The sequence below is a fragment of the Cyprinodon variegatus genome, unplaced genomic scaffold (genome assembly GCF_000732505.1).
Source record: "Cyprinodon variegatus isolate N-32 unplaced genomic scaffold, C_variegatus-1.0 Scaffold144, whole genome shotgun sequence".
Taxonomy (NCBI): domain Eukaryota; kingdom Metazoa; phylum Chordata; class Actinopteri; order Cyprinodontiformes; family Cyprinodontidae; genus Cyprinodon; species Cyprinodon variegatus.
Genome location: NW_015150597.1, coordinates 447747 through 475221, shown reverse-complemented (window position 1 = coordinate 475221; position 27475 = coordinate 447747). Strand labels below are relative to the sequence as shown.

At 34.4% G+C, this 27475-nt stretch overlaps 1 protein-coding gene across 1 annotated transcript; it reads right to left on the bottom strand.

Annotated features, from left to right (window-relative positions):
* Positions 1–682: 682 nt before the first annotated feature.
* On the bottom strand, positions 683–18410 carry LOC107086179 (lymphocyte antigen 6 complex locus protein G6d-like). The gene is made up of 3 exons (XM_015376963.1): positions 18045–18410; positions 2874–2984; positions 683–2226 (listed from the first exon to the last, which is right to left on the bottom strand). Exons 1-3 carry the CDS (start codon positions 18094–18096, stop codon positions 2003–2005), a joined length of 387 nt encoding a protein of 128 aa, XP_015232449.1. The 5' UTR covers positions 18097–18410; the 3' UTR covers positions 683–2002.
* Positions 18411–27475: the final 9065 nt, after the last annotated feature.

The window sequence follows — 27475 nt, the reverse complement described above, 5'->3', positions numbered from 1 at the left end:
TTTTTTTTTATTCATTCGTATTTTTTGAGACACCAAAATAAGATCTTACAACCATACTTCAATACACTTCTGACCAAAAATTAAGACCAGTTAAAAATGGCATGAATTAAACTTTTGCGCAGTTCAAACGAACTATGCAAGAAGGTTCTAAGTAAAACTTCCAAGAATGAAAGTAGGACGGAAAACATAAGTATATTATTGCTAACCGCCTTTAAACTAAAATAGACTATTTATTGGCTTATACAAAGCTTGAGACCTTTCTATAAAAAGATAAAACATACTAAAACAAAGTTTGCAAAAAAGGATTTAAATTTAATTCTAAGTCATTTTCTGAAAAATTTGTTTCAATGTGCTTGATGTGTTCGAAGGATGCAAGATGGCTTTAATGAGGACATCAATTGTCTGGAACTCACTCCACTCTTTTTTTTTTTTGTGTTTAGAAATTTGACTTAAAATGTAAAAAAATCAGCTGTGTAAAATGTGAATTTTGGTAACAGGAGAGTATGTTTTTTTCTTCACCTAATATGTCTGACTTTGTTCCATGTCAAATTGTTAAGAAATACTAACTTAAATAGGCCATTTGTTTCACAGACATTAGCTGTCAAGTCATCGCTGAAAAACCAGTTAATCTGGAAACAAGATAAGTGCTATGTTAACTAGAAAACACCTTGTACATCAATAATAGGACACTAGTTATTTGTTCCCGCTTCCAGCTTTATTCATCTTTGCCAAAACAAATTCCAAAAAGAAAGATTTCACCTTAAAGTTAATATATGAAATGTCCAGAGAAGAACAACATCATAACAATATGCAAAATAAGATAGGAAGTAAGGGGTCAGTAACAAAGGACAAGTGTAAGAAGTGCACGTAAGATTCCAGCCAAGCCCCCCAAAAAAAGAACTTACACAAAAAAAAAACATTTATCCCACAGTTTTTGATGCTTTTAAGTAAAGCAATGTTAAAATGTAGTCATGGAAAAATTATCAGACCACCTTTATCCTCTAAACAATAGTTATACAATGAAGAAATAACTCCTACACAGGCAAAAAATACCCTAAAGTCGCTGATTTTGGCAGCAAAAGGCCCTAAATATTGATACAGGTACAGCGATTTATGTACTTATCAAGAAAGGGAAAAAAAATGGCTGGTGTATGGTGATGGTGCCTTGAGATTAGGATGATTTACTTTACTAGTCTAACTGCTGAACATTTCTTTTATGTTTTACGGTCTATTTTTTCACCAGAGATGACCATTTATTATTTCTGTATTATTTGTCCAGAAACCTGGATGATTAAAATAATTTGTTCATTAAAATTAACATTTCAAATCAATCATTGTGTGTTTTTTTGTATTAAGTGCAATGGTAAAATTTGAATATTAACTGGCTGAAATTAAAACTATTCCACTTACATTAAGAGATATTCAGATATGTTTCCAGTTTGTAAAATAATGTTATTAAGTAAAAATGTTTTTACAGAATGCCTAAAAAAATTGTGTCTGAATTAAAGTTCAAAGCACATAGTGCAGTTGCCATTGGCTTACAGTAGCTTTTCTTTTTAGATACTAGATAAAAGCTTATTGTTGAAAATTAATATTTCTCTAAAACATGTTTGTGTCCAAAAAAAACAACAACACATTTTTTCTTTTTACACATTATCTTGGCCAATCTCCAAGTTTTAAATCTATGCCAACAGGAGCAAAAGTGGTAATGAAAAGAAAGGGTTAAAAAAAAATCATTTTCTGGTTCAAACTGACAAACTACTTCTAGATAATGAAACACTTTGTCTTATCAATTCAGCTTCTGACTATGTTGTTAAAATAAAGTTGAATTGGATTAAACTTTCTGCTATCATTTTATCTGTGACAAGAAGGATTATTGCATGTAGACATATATGAGGGGTTTAAATCATACAAAAAAACACTACAATATACTTTTAAACAAGCAGAAAAAAAAAGTTTGAAAAATAGTACAATAAAGTTGTTTGCACGTTGAGCCAGTATACTAAATAATGAAGTTGGCTGCAAGGAAAGAAAAAATGGTGACGGCTGCAAGGCTGAGCCCAGAAGTTCCAGGCAGGCCTGGTGCGGCGTTGCACAGGTCTGTGCTACAGCACGTCCTGTTAATGGAGTAGAGGGTTGTGTCGGAGCTGCCGGGCAGTGTAACGTTCTTGATCTTATTGCAGTCAGCCTCTTTAAGACAACCCTTCATTTTGAATTTGAGATCGCCTGTAAAGGAAGAAACACTCAATGACACAAAATGCAGCTGAACCAGCATCAAAGTCTTAAAAACACATGTGCTATAGAAAAATAGCATAATTCAAAAGTGGACCATAAAGTGCTCTTGTGAATTGGCCAAAATAAAACAAAAATAAAAATAGTAAAAGTTAGAGTTTAAAGTCAACCAAGATGCTGTGGCTTTAATTGTTAATCCTGAAAAATAACTTATAGAACTTAAAATGAGCCCACTGCTGTAAAAGATTTAGTGCCAGTCAGATAATAAAACTGATGGCTGGTCTTCCTCAGCAAAATGCTTCCCCTATAACAGCTATCAGGACTTGTTGATTGGGATTGCTTTTATTCTTTTCACAGAAGAATTGTTTTGAAAAAGCTTAATACTTGAAAAATATTTTCTACTTTAAAAGAAAGTAGCAAAAAACTATTTGGCGAGTTTGTTATTCCAGTGATGAGAACTGATAACATAAATTAAAGATTGGTCATCTTTTGGTCTTGCTGAAAGTCCCGTGACAAGCTGACAATGTGGCTATACATATACCAAAACAAACCCCAGATCCTTCCCTGGTGTGGAGTTTTTAAAGTTGATCACAAACCTTTTTAAGCGATCATCTTCTAGCAAGATCTCAAAAAAGACTCACCTGTTCCCACTTTACCACTGTAGCAGAGCTCCCCGCTTTCACATGTGATATTTGATGTTATACACAGACTCCCAATGCCAAACGAACATTTGTAGCACTGAAGACCCTGACCTAATAGGTTTGAGGAAACACAGTAGGGATTTGGGGGGGACAGAGAAAAACATATTTCTTGTTAATATATCTGCAGCAAGCTATAAAACCCTGTTACTAAAATGTAACAACAAATTTGAATAGGTTTAACTATGCAAGATACATATTAAAAAAGAAAAAGAGACCAGAAACTATTTCCATCTTTGTTACACATTAAGATACTTCATCTCAGCTTTTAGAGTGTAACCAATGTAGCTCTGCTAGATTTAAACCTCCAACCCAGCATCACATCTTTCTTTTATATCCCCCAACAGCTTTTCTTTAGCTGCATTCATTTCCCCATCGGCTTCTGTGTTCCTGCTGAAGAAAAGCTTCTCCACAGTCACGTTTAGACCAAAATGTTTCACACAACATAACAGGCCAAGCAAAATCATCCATCTGTTTATCACCCCACCTGCATGTCTACATGCTCTACGAGGCTGCTGAAGATGCTTTGAAGTGCTCTAAAATTTCATTTCCTGCTGGGTTTCTTCCTCTTCTTTGGGAAACAGCTTGGGTTATATGGAGATTTATTAACATACGGAAATTAAAAGCAAAAACAAAAGCACACCTGACTGATTTATTTTGTTTTATTTAAATATTCAAAATAATCTGTCATAGAAATTCCCAATTAACTACACTGAAGTGTGTGAAAAAGAGGTGAAGTTCTGTATATAGAACAAAGCAGCCTGTCTGCCTGAGGCATTAGGTTACTTATCATTCTTAGCACAGTCTGAGGCATTTGTCACAAACCTGAATTGGCAGTCATGAAAATGATCCTACTTTTTTTTTTAACAACTGATATTGTTGTCATGAACCGAGGACAGGTGGACCCAGTATTCAAGGAGAGACAGTCAGTAGGAAAGTTCAAAAAGGTTTATTAAATTAACAAAAACTAAAGTGGAGCTGTGGCTCGCGGACACTGCAGGCGGGGGGGCGGGGCATCGCCCAATCTCAGACACTCTGTAGTGGGAGAAACACAGGTAAGTGACCACGATCATCGGACAGAAGATGATTATCTGAATTGGTCCCTTACCTGGTTTAACAGTCCAGACCAAGAATGTCCCCAAGTGCTGCAGTCCCAGAGGTCATGCTGGAAGCCGATCCTGGTCAGGGATCCAGAACAGACAGGAACAGACAGAACAGGCAGGATCCAGATCAGGCAGGAACAGGAACAGGTGGCAGGATCCAGACCTCCAGGCATCCACAGGCTCCCAGGAGGGTTCAGAGTCTGACTGGGACCAGAAGCATGACCAGGTGGTCACGCACAGGAGCAGACAGGGTCAGGTGTAGACAGGCAGGCTCAGTGGAAGAGGGTAGCCGAGACAGGACGTGGAACCGGAACTTGAAGCAGGACTTTAAACTGGTCTCCTCCCTGGAGCCAGGCTTACTGGATAAAAACTGAACCTCCCCACATATTGAGCCAAAAACCCAGAGGACTCCACGGGGGAGGAACAGTGGACGATCAGGAGACGAGACAAACACAAAAAGCCTCTTTCCACTGGCTGCTAGGATCCAGGACATGAACCATGAATTCAAACTGAACAGATAGCCTAACAAAAAGACAAGTAATGATCTGGCCCTGAATGCTCAGGCTGAACTGAATATAAACCAGAGGAAACAGGTGAGAGGAATAAATTATAATTGAGGCAGGGAGGAAAAACGGCAGGTGAAAGGAATAACCAATTAAGCAGGAGCAAACAGGCCAGATCATGACAATTGTACTTTTAATAAAGTCTATTAAATACGCAAAACCCACATATGCCGATTTCTAGACCTTTCTAAATAAAAGACTCAAGAGTCGAAAAGTGTAACAAACTAAGCCTTAAACATTTAAAGAGCCCAAGCAATCTTTGAAATTTGATTATATGCTGACCAGGTTTGGCAGGTAAAGATAAAATAAATCCACTGATGGACTTACAGTGATACTATTGTTGAGATTTCACAGGAGAAAACATTTGCATTTCTAAATTTGCTACAAATGAGTAAGTAATTAAAGCAAATAGAACAGCCAGCTATCAAATACACTGTAAGCTGAAGATTAACTCTAAACTACATTAATAATTATGGCATTATTCTCAGAATAAATTGAGAGAAAGTTTCCATTCAAAAAGTATTTTAATCCAAACTTTCCTAACCTAGTATAAATATTTGCTGTGAGTTTATACGCACGTGCTTACACAATAAACAAAACAATCACAGCAGCAATACAAATAGAAAAAAATCCTTAACAATAGGTTGCATATCTACAGTGAATGAAAATCTATTTTGATCGATTAATGAGAGATTAATATTTACATGTGTTATTTTTACTAACCAGTGAATAAGTAGATCGTTAAAACATGCATATATTTATACAACCTAAGGTCTTTAAAAATTTCGACTTTTGTTGAGGATCTTATAAAAAAAATTTTGTTTTCCATGTTTAAAAATATTTACAATTGGTTTCCTTCTTGTAGGATTAAAAATGATCACTTCAGTTTTGCAGGTCACAATTATAGTTTTAGGTTTATCACAAGCAGACATGACTTTAAATTGATTAAATATATTCTTAAGAGCACATGGTGGCTCTTCCAGCTGACGAAACTCTTTTCGGATTCTTGCAATGTTAAAAACACCTAAAGACATTTAAAGAGGAAAAAAAACACAATCTAATCTAATTTTACATTTGAACGTCTGAAAAAGTACTTTTAGAAAAACAAAACCATTTTGTTCTGTTATGTGATGGTATATTTTCCTCTATATTAACTTTATCCTGTTTTGCTTAAGATGTTTTTTATTCATCCATATTTTTTCTTAAATGGCGGTGCATTCTGTCCTTTTAGTATTCCTACTAAGTCTTTCTAGTGATTATGTGTAAGGAGTTAAAGTCAGATAACATTAAGATTAGAATCTGGATCTGCATCGAGGTCAGCTAAGATTATGATGGATCCTTATTATGTATAAATATGTGTGTGTACCCTAAATGTGAAAACTTCAGTTTGATTGTAAAATATAAATAAAACCCAACCATAAGTGGAAAGAAATGACCCAAAGTTTTCTAATGTGCTGCTAAACTACAACACTTAAAATTAAAATAGCATCATGTATAAAATCAAAGCATAAATGGTAAGCAGAGGTGTCAAAAGTATTAAAGTTTATTACTCGAATTAATATTACTTTGAAAACACTTTTGTAGAAGTTACAGTATCAACTTAGGGTTAAACTCAAGTAAATTTACAATTTTTTAAAGTACTTAAAGTATAAAAGTGAAAATAATACAGGAAAAAAATTTAACAGATTCTTTATTGGACTAGCCTATTAAAATAATATTTTTCTACAATTCTGGATGATAACTTCCTTAGACTTAATTTTCTTTGTTTTATCACTAATGGCAACGGTGTCAGATTTAACTTTGGTTTATCTTGAAAAAAACATTTATTTTGGTGTCTAGTGAACAACAAACTGGAAAAACATTTTCTGTAAAAAAAATAAAATAATAATTTTGATGGGTTTTTTTTTTAAATACCAACAGGCCTTAACGAGAGTGAGCTTAAATAAAACAAAAGTAACAAGTCTGTTTTTAAAATGAAAGGAGTAGAAAGTAGAGATAATAAGAAGATAATAATAGGTAAAACGTTATCTGAAAAATATTTACTCCAGTAAAGTATAGATGGCCAAAATACCTACTTTAGTAATTTAATAAAGTATTTGTACTTTGTCACTATACACCACTGATGGTAAGCAGGTTTACGAGTTTCTCTATTCATTTCTTTGAATCAGGATTTGTGTTCACTGAGACTCGCAGCCCTTTCAAACTGGTTGCTGTTTTGTTTCCAGCAATGTTTGCATGACTCATCGCAGAGACTGAAACTGTTGGTTTTGCCAAAACCAGTCTGTCCAGTTTTCCCCTCAGCACCTTGTGACTGGTATTTCGCTGAAAACTAAAGACGTCATTAAAAAAAAGGGTTGCAGAATGTTCCTTGCTTTGTGATCTGTCCTGATTCTTAGGTCGACAATAAAACATTACAATGGTGGAGCAATTTAGATTTTCTCTTTCATTTTCAGCCTTAAATTTAATATTTTTTCCTCCATTATTTACAAATTGAGCCTGTGCCTAATAAACTTTTACTCTGAAGTTTGCTCCAACGACATTTATGATCAAAATAACCTAGATTCAAGATTTCTAAACCTCTGGAAAAGGTGTACAACAGTGAGTTGGCTTCGCATGGAGCGTCCAAACTCTGAAACTGGTGGTTCATTAACAGCTGACTAGCTGCATGGATGGATGGATGGATGGATGGATGGATGGATGGATGGATGGATGGATGGATGGATGGATGGATGGGTGGATGGATGGATGGATGGATGGATGGATGGATGGATGGATGGATGGATGGATGGATGGATGGATGGATGGATGGATNGGATGGATGGATGGATGGATGGATGGATGGATGGATGGATGGATGGATGGATGGATGGATGGATGGATGGATGGATGGATGGATGGTACTTTGGTAGCTGATTACATTCAGAAATTGTTATACAACTTCTGTACTGATAATGCTTTATAGCTCAGACTCTTTGTAGATGTAGTAAACACATACAGAAAAAGTAACTAGTATACTCTTTTAAAATGCTTAACTAATAAGCAGAGATCATGAAAATCATTAACATTCAAAAAGAGTTTAATTCTGGTGCCACATAGAAAAAGTGGAAAAGGAAGCATAGCAAAGTGCTAAGAAACATCAGAGTGTAGATGACGCCTTTTCAGTAACAAGTTTGACAGCTGGTCCAACTTCATACCAGCAGACAAGGAAGTTGATGACATTCACTCTGTCTTTAAAAGTATGTTTGGTCGAAGAACGAAACCCCTTAACTGGTATCACAAAGCTTATTGGCCAGTTTTAGGCTATTTGTGACAGTTATAGCTGTGAAACAGTAATGTTTTATATTTGAACAGTTTTCAGCTGTAAACAAGGAGCTTCTATTCTGTGTTTTATTATTAGTTATGAGTGAAGTTTTAATTTGTAGTATAAGCTGAATTTATAAAAACAAAGAGCCTTAAATGGACCCTGTATATATTATGTGAAAAAAGAGCCTGTTCAAAAACATTAGTGAGCTTTTATATTTACTAACATTGTATTCAAATTCTTACTGTAGAAACATTTTAAACCAACCTTTCTTTTTTATTTCAAAAGGTGCCGATCAAGAGCTTAACAGCCTTTCTAGTAGCCACTAGAATTATTTCTTCAGAGCATGCTTAATTTTTCACAAATTCTTCACAAACTTCAATAGTTGACCTGTTAAAATATCGGGAATCTAAAAGACGTGAAAGACAAAGGCAACAATGTTGCATTTACCAACATTTCAATAGTAATTAATCAGTATTTAAAATCTGAATTATACAGCCTCCCTAAATGTATCAGAGCTCAGTACTGTACAGTCTGAAAAAATCCATTCAGCAGTCCATTACATGGCAACACAGATAGAAGCCATAAAGTAAATGTCAGATATAGGACAGAAGTAGATAAAAGATTAAACAGATAAAAAAATCTGCAGAAATGTTGATGAGGATTCATTTAAAAGATCAGCAAACCTGACTCATAGCTAAATATAAGGAGGATTGACTTAAGACTTTTGTATTTATGTAAAGTCTTTGTCTAATTCTGCTACTTCACATGAAATGACAGTTGGTTTATTTATTTATTTTGTCACATCTAAGCTATTTTCTGCTCTGATTAATTTGTCTGGTAATGTAATGTTTCCCATCTGGCCTATATAATACTGATATAAACTAACACCAATTGTCTTGCGTGATAGTCTACATTAGTCTCATTTTCCAGAGGTTTCTCAAGCCCTTTGTTGAAGTCCTTTGGAATGTTCCGGTACACCCATTCTTTAGACGTGGCTCACAACTTGTCCTGCCAGTTTGTGCAGCAGCCAAGCATTTGACAGACACCGCATCCAATGAGTCACAGAGATTCAAAAATGGAATATGTTCTGTTGTATAAAGATTCAGAGTTTCCCATACAATAGAATATATATATTATCCAGGTTATCCATTCAAATAAATGTTCCTCTTCTTCTGTCATTAGAGCTGTTCTTAACTAAATTTCCTTTGTTTACACTTGTGTATACAAAATGACAAAATAAATCTGTCCAAGTCTAAGTCATTATTCTGTAGTACATTTAGGATGGTATTGAGTCTAAATGTGACTTAAATCATGAATATCAATGAAGGTGTTTATAATAATGACATGGACGACTAATCTTATATGATTTTTAGAAATATATTTTTTCATTAGTAACAATCAGGTCCGGTGTTTGTACCTTTGTGGAACCACCTTCAGGGGAGGCCTTTGGAGATGTTAGTCTCTGTCAGCCTCACATGTGGAAACCAAGATGTTTGCCCTTCTTTGCAAAATAGCTGAAATTCAGAGGGACTTCATGGAAATCATCTTTTTAAATTCAGTGGAAAAACTCATTTGTATTCAGGTCTGAGTTTTGACTGAGCCATTCTAACACAAGAAGATGCGTTAATCGAAACCATTCAGTTGTTTTGCTGATTGTGTGTTTAGAGCTGTTGTTAAGCTGGGGATGTGCAGATTTAGCTCTCCAACATACAGAACATTTTGCATGCAGGCCAAAAGTTTGCATTTTGGTCTGATGTGACCAGAGAGTTTTGTCTACATGCTGTCTGTCTCCTTAGCCATGTTTCTTTTGAATCTCCTCTAAAGAGGTCCAATTTATGGTGAGCATAAGTGACAGTTGTCCTATCAACAGATTTTCCCACCTGAGCTAGAGATTTCGGCCTTTTTGTTGGCTTGCTGATAGGTTAAGAGGCATTTCTTGGGAGGTTGTGTCAGAAATAATTTATAAAACATGTATTTTGGCATTTACTTTCACATTTCCAATCACGCTCTACTTTCAGTATCACATATAAACTGAATGATGTAGTATTAATGTGACATAAATAAATAAAGATGTAAGGATGTTAGTATTTGTGTAGGGCTCTGTAGCTGCGTATGAGTTCGCCTTGGTTTGAATAGGCGAAAAATTAAATTTCCTGATATATCTTTTTTCTATTCTGATTTTACTGTAAGCTTAGAAAGTAGGCAACACTTTGTATTTTTTATTCATTTTTAATTTTTTTGTTTTTTATGTCTGAGATTTAAAGGGAAAAACCCTCAGTGACCTAAGGTGGAAAATGAAGTGTCAGGTGATTGCCTTTGCTACCACACCTTAACTCCAATACCTCATCTCTTTGCAATGCAGCCAGACTGGCTGCGTCTCTCACCCTCCCTCTACAGTCTCCTATAATCCAGTCTGACCGGATCCTTCAGTGCTTTGTTCCATTTAGATGGGTAAAAACAAACTGACGCAAAACAAGCTTTGTTCCTTCCGAAATGTCTTTCGATAACTCAGGGTGAGGTGCATAACTTGCAGGAGGCGACTCGAGGCCAAAATTAGAAGTCAACATTAAAAAGGCTTGTTTCATAACCATGTTTTCCTCCTGGGGCAATGAGTGTCATCATATAATTGGTGGTCTCTACCTGCTTGGATTACAGGTGACACAGATAATTTATGCTTCCTTAAACATAACTGAAGCTTCTGAACAATGTTGTTACTGTTTATCACCTGCTTCTGGAAACATTGAGACGGTAAGATTAACAAGTGAGACATAGCCCACTGAAAATATTTAATGATGTAAACAAATAAACAAAACTATTACATCTATGTTAAAAAAATTTTCCTTACCTCCTATGTCTGCAGTAAAGAGGATATAATCTTCTCCACCTCTTTCTGCAGCATTTCCAGTGAAAGAACAGGTACAGACATACCATAAGATGAAAGATGTCATATACATATGCAAATTAGTTGGACAAACTGCCAGCAACTCTAATTTTTTTATTTCTCACATCTTATAAACCTTGGACGGTTAAGTCAGAGTTTTTCATGCTCCATTTTTTTATGTTTCAGGACATGTAACTACAAGTTACTTAACAGGTAAAGGTTTGAATCGGCCAACAGTATGTATTTATTGATAAAATGCTCTACACATGATTACAGAATTAGAAGAGAATTAAACTATCCTCAATTGATTTTCTATTATGTTCTCTTCTCAAGTTTAGGGGTTTCTGTTGCTGCATCTCTCTTTTGTTTCGTAAATGTGAAATAAGAAAGCTTCCTGGTGTTTTTAGGATTCACGTCAGGCAGGTTTGCTCTTACATACTGGATAGGAGTTTCCCTTGAAAAACCAATGGAGCTTTTTTTTTTGTTAAACTTCCGGTTTCCACAAGCGTCGATACTCTGACATTATTCTATTTATCAGCCTTTATCAATTGTAATTATCACATATATTTTTTCTTGTAATGTTTTTATGCCCTGTGATTGAATGTTTCTATTTATTTGGTGCTGTATGAAACACTAGGAAAGAACCAAGCATAAATTATATGGAAAAAATTTAGGTAAAAATTGGCTGTGTTGTCTTTAAATCATAATTTTATGCACGATGTAACTACACTACAGGTTTTCTTCTATGCAAATAATTTAAATAATTGCAGTGAGTTTCTCAGAGGTCTCCATGACATTATGCTAACAATTACCTTCAGGCTTTTGATCATGAAACTCAAAACAAACCACCTGCTTTAACAGATATGGTAACGCTTACTAATGGTCAGTGGTTAGTTTATTAGATAAGCACCACCTGGAAATTTTATCTTATAAACTCTTAGAAAGGAGCAAAGGCAACTTTTTATTTTTACTAAAAGCTTCTCCATTATAGCTCTATAGTTATGTTGACACAGTGCATTTTTTAAACTTAAAGTTTGATTAAAATAATCTCAGAACCAGATAAGGATCAAATAACTTATGTGATTCAACTAACAGGCTTTCTTTTAACAACAACTGTAAATATAGGGAACTTGTACTTAAAAAAAAAAAACAATTCAAAATGTTCTGCCTTTTCCAAGTGTTCTGAACAAAGTGTCTGTTTTAAACTAGGTGTGGCACCAAGAAAATTAGGTCAAATGTTTTATGTCAGTCTTATACTGCCTCCTAGTGGTCTGCCAAAAAACTGTCTACTTTGAAGGTAACCCTTTAAGGAAGGAACTGTAGAACCCTGCAAAAATAGTCAGTTATAAATTAGGTCAGTAAGAAAATTTGACTTTTTAAATGGATGATAACTTGCGATGTATCCAGGCAGTGTCTGCTTAAAATAAAGTTCTCAAGAGAAATGCAGTTAAAGAAGTTCTGCTCCAGTTGTCAACATTTTGCTGACAGGAGCATATCCCAGTGACACCCTTAGAGCAGATTTTTAAAAAAAAATTGAGCTCTTCCCACACACACACACACACACACACACACACACACACACACACACAACTGATATAAAATGTAGTAAATCTAGTAAACTGTTGTTTCCACCATTAGCCAAAACACTGGTGAGAATATTACCAAAAGAGGGAGACACGACCATGAGTCATATGGCCGAGTGTGGAAACATTGCATGGGAAGATGGGAGGTCTGGTCACTGAGCAAACAAGTTCATCATGTGAAATGTTATGAAGTTTGTAAGCAGTGAGTGTTTTAAAAGCTTGAAGAGGGTTTAGAACTTAGAAAAGATGAGGATACATAAACATCTAATTTGTTTGTTGCCTTGTTGAATTTTAAAAGTCTGCCAACTTTAAAGCTGAAATGCAGGCGTTGTTTAGAAAGGCTTAATTTCAGTGTAAACAATTGCTTTGCACTTTTTCTTTTATTAACTTGGTTTAAAAAAATATATATAATACATATACAAGTGCCTAAGCATGCACACACTTCCTTCAAATTTTCAAAACGTGTGTTTTGAGGCTGAAACATTTTAATGAATGATACACTTTTTTCATATCTAATTTGAAATATCCCCAATAACTTTAAGGAGAAGTAGGTGATTTGAAGAAAAAACAAGTTACAGTATTTGGGATGATGCAAACACATCCATACACTAAATCTTTGTAGATGCACAATTTAATCTAATTTAATTATTCATCCTTCCAAATTTTACTCCTTCCATGAATCATGAGGAATTTCATCAGCCTCATATGAAGTTCATATCTCTTAATGATCAAAATGAGCTAACTGCATAAAAAAAGTTAAAGCTAGGTTAAGAATACTTAAGTATTCTGCAGGTTTTTATATATTTTTAGATTGTATAATAAAGTATTTAAAAAAAAACTGCAAAGAAAACACCCAGGATTAGATGACATATTCTAAAATCATGTAAGACGTCATGTGTTTACAGAGAAACAGCCTTGTCTATCACCAAAAACAACAACATGCCCATGATAAGAACACCATTATACCTGTGTTATTCTACTTTAGGTAGAATTGAGGTTTTTGTCAAGGTTGGAGAACATATGAATATTTCCAAATATCAGTAGGTTTCAAAACTGACTAAATAAGAGGAACTTTAAATTTAGATCTATGTATACTTAGATCATTTGTGTACGATCTATACAACTTTAGTGGTGGTAAAGGTCTGAAAATGATTTATAAGCTTAGACTAAATTATTTTAAGAAACTTCAACTGCATCTGTGTTTTCCTCTTCCTATGTTAAAAAGCATATCTTTTAACTGCCCAACACTGACTCTGAGGTATTTCCAGCACTCACTGCTTAGGGAAACCTTTCAGTATCTTGTGACATGATGATTTCTGTAGCAAATCAGACCAAAGACTGACCTCATCCCCTTACTGAACTTACTCATCCCTACTGACCCCCTCTATCACTTCATACATCATTATCTGCTTCTGTCACCAAATACATATTCCAGATAAGCAATGTAAGAATGAAGTCTGTTATAACCTGGAGATAAAAAAGTAGAAAAACGTTATGTGTCGTTTTCTAGCGGTGTGGTCTGAAATAGGAGAACTAAGCAAGACTGTTGAAAAAAATCAAAAGGACAAAAGAAAAAAGAGGCCCCAAATCACAATGGAAAGATGACAAACGTGTGAAATTGGACTAATGAATAATTGGAGAAACTGGAGACATTTGAAAGGACAACTTTTACAAGGTGCCTGAATTCTCAGGATGAAGCTTGCAAGCTGTAACATGATTCACTCTTTTTAAAGAGTGTGGAAAAATCCTATAGCAGGCCCATTACCACAAACACCCAGCCTCACCCAATCCTGCAATAACAGCATTAACATAAAGCCTGTAGTAAACAGGTAGTAAAAGCTTCAAAGCCTTTAGCTTCATCAATCTGTTGAATCATCCGTGAAATATAAAAATCTGTTTAATTTAATTATTATGAAAGGAAAACTCTGAGGTTCTAATTAAAATTACAGATGTTTTATTCAATTTATTGAGACAAGTTATAATTTTATACAATAAACACTTTAACACACTAATACCTGATGGATTTATTTGACTACTGTCTAGATTAGAATTTGGATTAATAAGTGTTTTACAAGCCTGCCATCTGTTACTTGCTACATAAGCGGTCAGTGAATGGTTAAAGTTTCACTTTTATAGCCTTGATATTAATTAATTCTCGGATCAAAAAAAAAGTAAGGCTAAAATGTTTTAATATATTTTTGTAAATTGTTTTCACCCAGGTTACAACTTCAGTTAACCAAATACATGCAACCAATATAGGGCTGCAACTAACGATTATTATTTTGAAATCGATTAATCTGTCGATTATTTTTTTAATTCAATTATTTATAATTGGATAACCAAAGATTATTAAATATAGTAACCACCTTTAGTCAAATTAATTGCCAAAGATTCCTTAAAGAAGAGTTTTTACAAAATAAAACAAAACTCAAACCTTTCCACTTGAGGAGTTCTGATTGGAGCATATTGACAGATGAAAAACTTTTTTTTATATTAAATGCTACATATTATTATTTATTTATTACAATTTTGTATAATTACTGATCTAAGTTTGTCACTCTGTCAGCTAAAGGCATATTTTACACTCTCTACACTCCAGTTAACATTTAATCGATTACTAAATTAGTTGACAATTATTTAAAAAATCAATTAATCATGAATAATCCGATTAATAGTTTCAGCCCTAAACCAATATACAGTATAATGTGTGGGAAAAGGAGCAAGCCTCAGCAAAAAATAGAGATGCCCCGATTCAATATTGATATAGAAAATTGGTTCGATATCAGACAAAAGATAAACAACAGAACATATCGGCCTGCCTCTAAAATCTTATATATTATAAGACTCATAAAAATGCTTTGCCTCTTTCTGCTTTTGTTTAAAGTTGATATAACTTTTAGGTGAAAAGGAAATGGGTCAACTGTTCCAATACCTGATGCTGTCAAGTATTGTTCTCTGGATGAGAAATATCACTTTCTATTATTCCACACTACAAAATAAGTAAAGAAAAGTATTTATGATTCATGGTGATTTTGTATTGCGCCAATATCGTTTACGGTAAGTGCTCAAAGTTGCAATATCAGTATCATATCAGAAATTTTAAAAAGTTGCAGTTGTGGCATCTCTAATAAAAAGTCATTAATCACATGCAAGTCAACATTAATCTGTTCCCTTTATTATGAATTGTCTGTATTTGTCATCATAGTTTTATTTCACTGCATTTCCATGAGTGGGTTCTGCAAAAAAAATTGCTAGTTTTTTATGCCAAATCAACTTTATGTTTGTAGTTTATGTCATTTTAAGTTAATCTCAACCATTAATACTGGTGGGTTGTCCTTGGTAACTAAACAACATTTCCGTGAATTTATTCACTCAGTCACAACTTTAAGCCAGATATTTTGGTTTACAATCATAGCTTATTTGTCCCATCTAAAAGGTGTTTAAACCTTGCACTGTCATTGCTGGCAGGTAACAAACAATCATTGGTTTAACTTTAAGTTTTATAATTATCTTCAGTGTATTCTGTGTCTCCGGAAAAAATAATGACATAAGCAGCAAAAACTAAATTGAATGCCAAAGTTGTCTTTTTATTGCATTATTACTGCACAAGGGTAAGAATGTTGGCAGAAAACCCAAAACATTTATATAAAAACATGTTTTCCATCTAGTGTTGTTTTTGTTTTTTACATAAACAATCAATGTTTAATAGTTTAATAAGAAAATCTGATTTGACAAAGGCATGGAAAGAGGGTCAAAAATAAAAAGCACTGGCATTGGTCATTGGCATTGCTCATGAAAGTTATTTCCTGCTTTTTTGTTTATTTTGTAATAACAATGGTGATGTATTTTGGGAATGTTCTTATATCCCTTCATAAAAGTTGTGCAACCTTTTTCATATTGGATTGACCTCAATGATACATTTGCATGATTAAGAACAGACTTTTATAAACTTTTTTGTTTCTGATCCAAAGAAGAGTGGAAAAAAAGAAAGATCCTGGCCATCACTTGTTGAAGTCAACAAAAAGAGGATAAAACAAAATCCCAATCAAAACATAAAGAACTCCTAATGAAGAGCAATAATAAATTTCCCCAATATGTATACTAAATGGTTTAATGTCTTTCAGGTTCAAGGATTAAATATTCTGTTACCTGATTTTTCAACGGGAGTAAAGCCAGTTGTTCATCATATTCCACCACCTGCTGGAATTAAGGTGTCATGCAGTTTTCTCCAAAATATCATATAATACATACATAAAAATATCAATAAATACATGGTGTGTGGACTTTCTCAGGAAAGGCAGCTTATTTTTCAGTAATGCCAGAGGACTAACTGAAAATTCCTCCCTCCCTTCCCTGATGTTGTTTATCACCCTGAAACCCTTTATCAGAGTTAACTGGAATGTGTCAACCGTTTCTTCCCTAAGGCTCTGACACTACTAAATCTCCATTTCCACCTATCAGTTATATACATTTACTTTACCTTCAGTGAAAACATATCTACTTTATTTAACAACTCTTTAATTACTTGTTAATGCATATAACAACAAAACTGATCATATGGCAGCAGCTAAGTGCATTTATGCGTCAAGAGCTGGTGAAGGTAACTTGTTTAAGTTTAGTAAGTACAGCATCAGCATTGGGAAGAAGGAGTAATTAAGAATGACGAATAGTTGTTGGTGCCTGATAGGCTGGAGTGAGTATTAAAGACTGTTGATCCGGGATTTTTACAGAAAAGCAAGTTAAGATAGTAAATTGCATTGTCTAATACTTGTCTAATAGGGTCTAATTTAAGCTTAAACAACAGACAGCATGAATCTATCCTGGTTTTGGTCAGTGGTTCAGGCTGGTATCCCCGATGTCGACAAAGTCTAATCCTTTTATCTCCAGTGTACCCATGGTCTGTTGACAAGCTTGCATGCAGCAGGATAGTGAATCATACAAGGCATAAATCTTATCCAGTTTTTTCCTTGAGTATCCACTTGAATCTGCACTCCAATGGCCTCCAAAGTCACCAGATGTGAAACAAAAAGACCACCTTTAATACATCATCCCATTTAGTTTTTGTGTTGTTTTTTTTTGATTGATTTTTTTGATTTTGTGGTAAAAAAAAAAAAAATTTAATACTTTATGAAGCCATTTTTTTCATCACTCTGCAATTCGTCACAATTATTTTCATTTGCAACATCCAAATGAAAAGATCTACTTGATTATACTTAATTGATTAACTTAATTAAACCAGATAGTCATTGAATGTTAGTTACATATTGATATTAGAACAACTTTGCCAAGATAGTTTAATATTTAAACCTCGGGAAAAACCCTTTTTTGCTTGCTTATGAGTTCTGCCTTAAAAAATCATCTGAACACACCCAGTCAGCTCACATCCTGAAACTTAAAACCGTTTGGGGAAACCTGCAAACATAGAGGTAAAACAAACCGTCCAAAAGGAAGTTAAGAATCTGAGAAAATGCTTAATATGACTAAAGATGGTTACTATATTTAATAACAGACTTTATATACAATTATAAAAAAGTCCTGAAAAAAAGTTTATTAAGAAAGTCAACGATTTTTAAGGTAAAATAATCATTAGAAAGTGTATTATTTGTATATCTCTAAAACAATAAATATATCTAATTTAATCTAAAAAAAAATTATACATTAATAAAATAAACTTTCTTACCGACTGCAAAGCAGAGTCCAGAAACAGCGAGAATCAGAGTAATTCTGTTCATCTTTGGCGAAAAAAGTGTAGAAAAAGGTGAAAAACTGCACCGAAGGCAAAGTCTGACCGTCTGCCAAAACCCGGACCGTTATAATGTTGCTGGAACAACAAAGCTTAGTCAGAATGCCTGTATTTATAAACCTCCACCACACCCAAACGCCACCGTTATCCAATCCCGCTGGAAGCTGAGGGTAGATGTGGGAGAGAAGGAATATCTTTCTAACTTTACTGAAGTGAGAGAAGGGACTTCGTCTTACAGGTAGACTACAGACGGGAATCTGGGTTTAGTTAAGCTATTCTTATTATAAAACAAAAAAACTTAACATGAATATTTTTGCTATCTAGACAGGCAGAGGTGGAAACTCCTGGGGGGACTGCGAGGACAAGTCCACCTGAACAGGGGCGGAGCTATGGGGGGCCAGGGGTTTAGCCCTTAGCCAATAATTTCTTAACCCTTTATAGGGCACTCAGTAAAAGACTTTAAATATCTAAATGAAGTAATTTTCTCTTAAAGTAAGTGCATTTTTTCTTGAATTGAGCAGGTAAGTGAGACACTTTGCAAATGGAATAAGAACATTTATATATAAGGGAAAAAGTGCAGTCTCCTATTTCAAGTGCATAATATCAAATAATCAGATTTTAAGGATTAAAAAATTTTCCTTCCACAGGGAGATTTTCTTATTTACCTACTCAAAGTAAGGGTAAATACACGTATTTTAAGACATTTTCACTAATTTTTAGATAATTTATTGTAGTGTGTTATTGAAATCCAGGACAAGACCTTATTATCTTTGTAAAATTTAAAAGAAATATGGATATTTTGATGGCAAAAATGTATGTCAAATATATTGCCCAAATATACAGTATTCAGAAAAAAAACAAAATTGCTTCTATAATAAATTCATGAAAAACACTCTGAGAGTGAAAGAAACACGTTTTTAGGTACAACATAACCTTAAAGGATTATTAACCCTTTAACTTTACTTTCTAACTTTTCAATTAGTTTTTGACCTTTTTTTTTTCTTGACTTGTTATTCTTTTTTCCAACTTAATTTACAGTAGGTAATATATCATTCAAGGGCTCATCTAATTGGTCAAATGCCAAAATAAAATGTATAGTCATGTAGCAGTATCTTTGCTGAATGGTTGGATATAGATCTTGTGCTTCTAGACCTCACTGAGGGACATATAAAGGCTTAATCTACATGCTAACACTGTGCGACTAAAAACCATGTTGGACTCAGCTCCGCAGTGAGATGGAGCTGTTCTGTAGCTCTCTATCCTGAAGCCAAACAAATAGAATGGGAATATTAAGCCCAATATAGTGAACTGTGCTGCCTTGGCAATTTGTTCAATTTTGTGCTGAGGGTCCTAGAAAGAAAGGGCGACATGGTTAGCAAATGTGGCTGCTGCGGTCCATCAATTTTACAGACAGAACTGCATTTCACTCATTGCATCCCTGCCATGCTGCTGTGATTACATCTGAGAGGAGGAATAAAAAGAAGAATCCTTGTTTGCAAATGGCACTGAGCGATTTGCCCACAACGGTCGAGAGAAAATCAAACATGTTTGATTTTCTCCCGACCTCACGATTCCTGATCAGGAGGTGGTTGTGGGAGGCTGATCTCCGTTCGTAACCCCCTGTACACTACACAACTCACAACGCAAGGTCAGGCTGAAAGTCGGGCCAATCGGAAAATACACGACTGGAAAATCGCCCCGAAATTCGCAGTGTACGCCAGGCTTAATACAGATGGTGGCAGAAGTAATATTCTCAAGTGGACTATTCCAAACTTTTTATTTTTTTTTTGTGGTTAATTATACACATCAATATACTCACATCCAAGATGATAAGTACAGAATTCATGCTCTTTTTAGAACTAGATTTTGTCTTTTATTGGGTACAGAGAAAATGATGTGTCTCTGCAAGTCATCTAGGAGTCTTTCATGAAATTAAATATAAATAACAATTTTAGTAAAAACTTATCAAATAATTAATTTATGTAGATATTAGTGTTTGTAAATATCCATTTTATGCAGAATGTTTATTGATACAAATAGGTTAATGACAATGATGATTGATTTACACCCAAGAACTGAAAACTGAGTTTTTATCCACTTTACCTTTTATCTAGAAATTAGGGATGTATAAATATATGCGTCTATTTGTTAGCAAAGACTGTAGGAAAGCATAGTTTGTCTTTATTTAGAAAATATGGATGTTTTGCTCATTAATTTTCATGTTGGAACAGTGTAGATTGACCCTCAGGTTCTGGAGCCTATCCACTTTCAGCCCCCCCTCAGCATACATTGGTTATTGCCTGTCCACCCTTATAAAAAATTTCTGGCTACACCTCTGCACCTGAAGGCTTTAGGACAACCACGCAGCCACAGCAGCACCACCTGATCACAGATGAAGGCAGAATAATTAACAAAAGTCAAGAGATGTGAAAATCAAACCTATAGTTGTCTGGCTAGAAATTATTTTTATGTGGCAAAAAAACATATTATCACTTTTCTGGATCTGGAATTGGAGTCACACAAAAGTTAAGTAATTTCTAGTTTCAAGATATTAGCAAATAAATCTGATACTGATTTATTTTTAAAACACTAAGGGGATTAAAAAGGACAGAATTAGGGAAGGGCTATTGAAAAGAACTACCACTAAATTGAAAAAGCAATTGATTTCTGAATTAATCTAAAAACTCTAACTTAAATCTCAGAATTCTGACTTAAAACTCAAAATTCTGACCTTAAGCTCAGTATTCTGGATTTATTTTAATTCTGACTTAAATCTCAGTATTATGACTTTATTTTCAGAATTCTGATTTTAATATAAAGAAATCTGACCTTAATGTCGGAATTATGACTTTATTTTCAGAATTCTGAATTTAATCTTAAAATTCTAACTTTAATTTCAGAATATGGACTTTAATCTCAGTATTCTGAATTTATTTCCAGAATTCTGACCTTAATCTCAGAATTCTGACATTAGTCTCAGAATTCTGACTTTATTTTCAGAATTCCCATTTTTATCTCAGAAAATAATGACTACTTGTAATATTCTTACTTTATCAAAGTGATAATCCTGCCAATGTAATTTGACATTTATTTCTGAGATTAAAGATAAGAATTTTGAGATTTCCATTGATCCATCCATTTTCTGTCATGGGAAAGAGGCAGGATACACTCTGGACAGGTCGCCAGTCCATCGCATTTCACTTTAATAATGTATCATGGTTACCAGTGTCAAATGCTGTCCTGAGGTCCAACAGAACCAGCCAGAAAGGACGCAGTTATGAAACATCTTCAAGTAACAACTGTTTTAAACAGTCTTAAAGGGAGGAATAGAGTTGTGTGTTTTTAAAATGGACTTGTGAGGTTTCCTGTTCAGACAGTGTGAGCAGCTTAATGATGATCTCGGTGGTAATGTTGAAATGTGCTTTTTAGCTAGAAGTTGGTAACAGTACTGAAAATCCCATCTGGGGAGTCATGATGCCAAAAGTCTTCGCAAAGAAGGGGGAGTTCCTGCTCAGGGGAAATATGCAGTCCTGCCCAGAAAAGCCCTCTGGGTTCCTCAATGTTTTGACAGTTTTGAAGATGGCGTTGCTAAACAATCGGATCATTATTCATCTGCCGCAGAAATTGCCAAAGTGTACCAGACAAAACACAGGGCTGAAGAAAAAAACTAAAATATTGAAGACATCTAACATTTAGTATAACTGATACATTGGAAAGAAAAGAAAAAAAAAATCCTATTAATGCCTTCATTCTGTATTATAGAGAGGGCATCTTTCTTCTAGTTTAAACTGCAGATTATCTAAATCGTTTTTCTCCAGGTTGCTTTAAAATATCCTGCAGAGGCTTTGGTGGAGTAAAAACAAGATCTTATCCTCGGATCCCCTAAACAAAGAATCATGAGTCTTTATGACTTTGCTATATGCTGTCATAGTGAGTTACTCATCAGGAATCTATTTGTGTTGCAGACTAAGTTTCTTCCCTTGATGAGGAAGAGATAAAACATGTTTAAAGCAAAATCAAAACTTTAAAATAATAATTTAAGCAAATAAACGAACTAATATTCAATAGCAATTAGTGACAGAGTGATCTTTGAGTAAGCAGCAGTAAGCAGGAATTTTTTCAGGCACTTAAAGCTGCCTGTCTGGACAGCTCAGATTTTCAGGTATTTTCTTTAAAACTGTATAGCACAGATTCTGTAGGTCTCCTCCCCTTGTCTGGTTCTGTTCTTCAAAACACCAAGCAATGAGGCTTTAGGGGGTTAGTGGTTCATACCTGCAGTAACCCTTAAATACATTTTAATCAAACAAGATTTTAAATGAGTCAGAGACTTTTGTAATGTAATCTTTTTTCCTGGTATCTGCACTGGAAAAACGATCTAGAAATAAGTAAAAATGTCTTAAATTAAGTGTATTTAGTAGAACCTATTTGAGTTTTGATTTCTAGCCATGTTTTACATTAGGCTGAACACATTGACAAAGTGACACTAGAATAATGTGATCATGTGGTGTAACAACTATATAGCTATACTAGCTAGTAGCTAGTTACATTTACTTGAGTAACTTTTCTAAAAATATGTACTTTAGGACTACTTTTACACCATTTTAATTCTACTTGAGTATAATATCACTATTCTTAATTGAGTAAAACTTCTGGCTATTGTGAGGAACTTCACTTAGTGCAAAACAAGCTTATTCTTAAAAAAAATATGCTCCACTGACAGAGACACTTTCCATTTTTGTACTCAAGGCTTATTGGTTAAATGTTTTTTTTCTCTCTCTCTATCTGCTGAGTCTGTCGTGTCATTTGGAGGCTGAGTGAAAATGCAGTAAACAGTACACTGTACCTTAACGTTGTTTATATACTCTTTTTTTTTAACTTTTTTTTTTAAGGTTTTATTACAAAAAAATATGAAATCATTTGTTATAATAGTGGGAAGTTAGCAGATCAGTTACTCAGTACTTGAGCAGCCTTTTTACCAGACTTTTTAACTTTTATTTGACTACCGGTAATTTCTGGGTACTCTACCCAACTCTGACCCTGATTATTTTAATATCTGGCATTCATCAACTTTTAAAGTTAGCTACTTTTATTTAGCTAATTTAAACATTAAGAAGGTTTTAAAGTAACCCTATTTTTTATAAAGGTATATATGATTTGATGTTAAATCTTGAACACAAAAAGGAGTTTAAATACAATGCTAACAAATTTTTAATAGACAGTTAAAAGTCAAATCAAATGTTGTAATAAAAATAATAATAATTTATGTATAATAATAGATTGCTGACATTTTTGGTATCTCTGGTGTTTAATGAAATACTTTAAGATGCCCTTATTTTTGGCTGTATGTTCTGATGAGGTTAACAAAAGTCATTCACAAGTCTGCTTCTGATTGGTTGATCAGTCCCTTTTGACAACTTCTCCAAGTGGTATTCAGTAAACAAAAAAATTGAATTGGAAAAAAAATCTAACAAACATATTTTTGTTTCACAAGAACTATAAAAAAAAAAGTGTGTTAAAGAAAAGAGTCTACCTATTTCTTTTAGACAAGCTTTTGATTTTAAAAAGCAGCTATTTATTCTCCATTGTCCTACAGTAATGTTGGGTAATGGAGAAAAGACAGTAAAAGACTAACCAGTAATGGTTAGATGTTAAGGAAGCCAAGTACTATTTAGCGGAGAAAAGTGACCTGTAGTTATTTAGCAACAGCTGCGTCCTTTTTCTCCTTAGAGTGCAGATATTTTTATATCTAAGGGTAACATATTCCAAGGACATTACAACTTTTTTTGTTTTTTTTATGCTTCTTTGTACTATATACGCTATTTTTATTTTGTCTGTCGCAATTTTATCTTTAATGGCATCATGCTTTAACTCTTTGTAATCTATATAAGCTACTGCAACCAGGATTTCCCTGAAAGAGTAATCCCAAGGGCTTCATAAAGTTGAGTCGAAGTATTTTAGTCTAAAATGCCTCCTTGATTCACGAGTGACTTAACAAAAGAAATTTGACAATTGTAGCCCATGTCGTTTATAACACTGTTATTATCTGTGCTGTCTAGATGCCCTGTTCTACCAAAGTTCTTCCCTCCACTCAACTTTTATTTCACATTTATTTGTGAACATCAGTTTATATGCTGGTCTGATTGAATATTATATTATGTTATGTTGCATTTCCATCATAATCAACATAAAGATTGCTTAAAGACACCATTCTGTGTGTAATAATTATATCATGTTTTTTTTTTTTTTTTGCCTTTGTGAACTGAGTTAAAATAAAATCAAATTAACTTTTAACTAACTCTTTTGATCACTTAGATGCAGCGCTTTGCAAATGGTGAGGTTCTTTGGCACAAGCACTTTGGCTAACACTCCTAGTGGAGGTTTACAGTCACAGTTGCATAGCAGTGAACCTAGGATTGCTTCTTCATAATTATGCAAGCTATTTATGTGTTATAGTTCTTTACTTTGACTTTTTTTTTACATCTCATGTATTAATCTATTTTTGGCAAGAAAGAAGCATATACGAAAAAGGTGAACAGAAAAAACATTTGAAATTATTCTGTGTGTAAAGAATCTACATTAAATAAAAGTTTGCTTTACTTTCTCAATAGAACTAGTGACTTATATCTCTTCAGTGATATTCTAATTTATAGAAATTAAACCCTTTGGTTTAACTTTCAATGCATTAAAGAAAAGTAAAAAGTTATTTTAGTGAAAAGGGTTGCATCTGGGTGGGATACAGCAGAGTGTTTGATTCAAATGTTGTTGGACTTTAGTCAGAAAATATATTTTTAGACTAAAAATGGTGTGAATTATAACAAGCACTGTCAGTTTGAGTCATTATAGAGGAAAAAGAAGGTCACTCTGTGTTGTAGTTTTCAAACATTTAAATACAAACAAAAGAGGAAGAGAAGCAGGGAAGGTCCCATGATATGGTCTAAGGATATCTTGAGTCAAAAGGGAAACTCCTCCCCTTAGCAGCCACATGAGGAAAACCCAGGCGTTCCAGTCATGTTGCCAATGCAACATAATACTGGCAGATTTAAAGAGAGAACAAATCCAAGTTTCTCAGGTCTCTAGTGAAATTAAAGAATTAAAACCCAACATGTGACATGTTGGCTTCAATTTCCCGTTAAACTGTATGAATAGTGTTGAATAAAGAGCATTCAGATGACACATTTAATCATAGTAACATGACTGGGATCTTATGATTTTGTGTTACTGCTGTTTGCATGAGAAACACTGCAGCCACACACCCAAACAAGAAAACGCCCTTTCTGCACAAGATACTTTCCAGCACCCATAAACACATATTGAGGTTAGGGACTCAGATAGTTAAAATGTTTATGGATTATCCAAGTGGGATTTTTTTTTTTTCTCTAGTTCAGGGTCGATTGTCATTGCTACATGTGATATTTCTTTTGGAAGGCATTACCTGCCCAGTGACAGGTCAGAAATGGCCACAAGCTTCAACTTTCTTCTGCATTTTTTTTATTTTTTTGGCTCAATTGCAATTAAATTGCTCTATTTACATCCTTTTGACACAAAATGCTCCTGAAGATATTTCTTATGGATATATAACACCAATATTAGAAATGCAAATAATCAAATAACATATTGAGATATTCATATCAGGACACTTGTATTACATATGCTACTATTTTATACTAAAATAGTTAGAGTTTTATATAGCTGTATCTCACCAGGTCTATGGGATTAGAGCATTGATCTTAGTTGGAGGTTTTGCCTTATTAAACCCCCTGGACTTTACGTCTGATGTGCTCCTACTTGAAGTGAGAATGAACACCTTGACCAGTAACTAAGGTTTATCAAAGGTGTTCTGTAGGGTGGTGAGGGATTTAATGAACTCTCAAATAAATCTGATGCTAGCCACTCGACTGTACCAAAAAATATTCTACAGAGACAGCAGTAATGTAACTTTCATGAGAGGTTTACAAGCCAGAAACCTTTGGTCTCTAAGAAAAACGTGAATGGAAAGGCAGAGGTTTGCCAGAGAAAGACCATGACTTCCATGCCTCGACACAAGCCTAGAATGTAAATGTTTTGAAAACAGATCAGAGGACAACTTTGCCATAAAGCAAATTCTGGAGCATCCCAGAAAAATCCCCCCATCCCATTTTGGGGATGTTTTGCTGTACTAAATGTGGTCAGAACCCACCATGAGTCACAGCCACAAATCTGAATATTGCCCAAAGCTGTAAAACTGTCTTCTGACACAGTTTAACTCTTATATAAAGTCATTTATGTGGCATATACCAACTCATAATGACCAAGTAATTTTGATGATCATGGCTAATAGATAATGAAAACCCAAAATTCTGTGTCTGAGAAAATAGTACACTAAAAAAAAAGTTCTTTCCTGGAAACTCATGGCGTCACTCCCTAATCTGGTAATTACAGCACAACACCAGCAAAGGTTTCCTAAGGCTTTAAACAATATCTCACATTGGGCAAGTAGACCAATAATTTTATAGGGAAGTTCACTACATTTGTGTAACTATTGTAGTTGGTCTGTTAGGAGGTTGTAAGCCCATTTGATAAGCATCAACCATGTGCATTTCAGATGCCTATTAATGACAATCGAAAGGTTGGGGGATGTCTGGATCCTGCGCAGCAGGCTTGAGTTCTTACTGTTGAAACCTTTTAAAGGTAAAAGAACAACTTGATAATTTTGGATGGAGCCTAAGCATATTAACAGAATATTTACTGTAAGGAAGATGTGTGGAAGGAAAAAGTGCACCAGGAACAAGAGTAATCGTCAAACAGAAACTGGAGCTTAAGAATCAACCAACACAGCTAAATACATAGGCTTACAAATGTCTCATTCCCATGGGCGTAGGTTTGCATAGGGACCATAGGGACATGTCCCTATCAAAATTGTGAACCAACCTAATTGTCCCTACCAACAATTGCATGGGAACAACATGGAAACATTTTCCTCTTGCAGCTCCTCTGGCTGGTAGCTGCAGCTGCCTGGTCTTTCCTGTACATTTTACATAGCATCGCATCAACTGTGCTGCAATGTTTAACTCCGCTCTGATTTTTCCACCTTAAGTTCCTCCTTCTCTCTTTCTGATTGCTCTACGCTAGAACAGGTGAAAGCTGCTGATTGCAGTTCTGCAAAGAAGCAGGAGAGGGTTTGGATTTGATGAACTTGAGAAATGAAAGTAACCGTTAGGATTTCTTTATAAAACTAAATATTCTGAGTCAGACAGGAGTTCAGAAACCAGCTGGTAAAATGAACAAAGACTGTAAACTATCAACATTTCTGATTCCCTTTTACCAATATTTCCTTGATATTAATGTTTTCATTTTTGATGGCAGTTCAGGCAAAATAACAGCTGTTATTT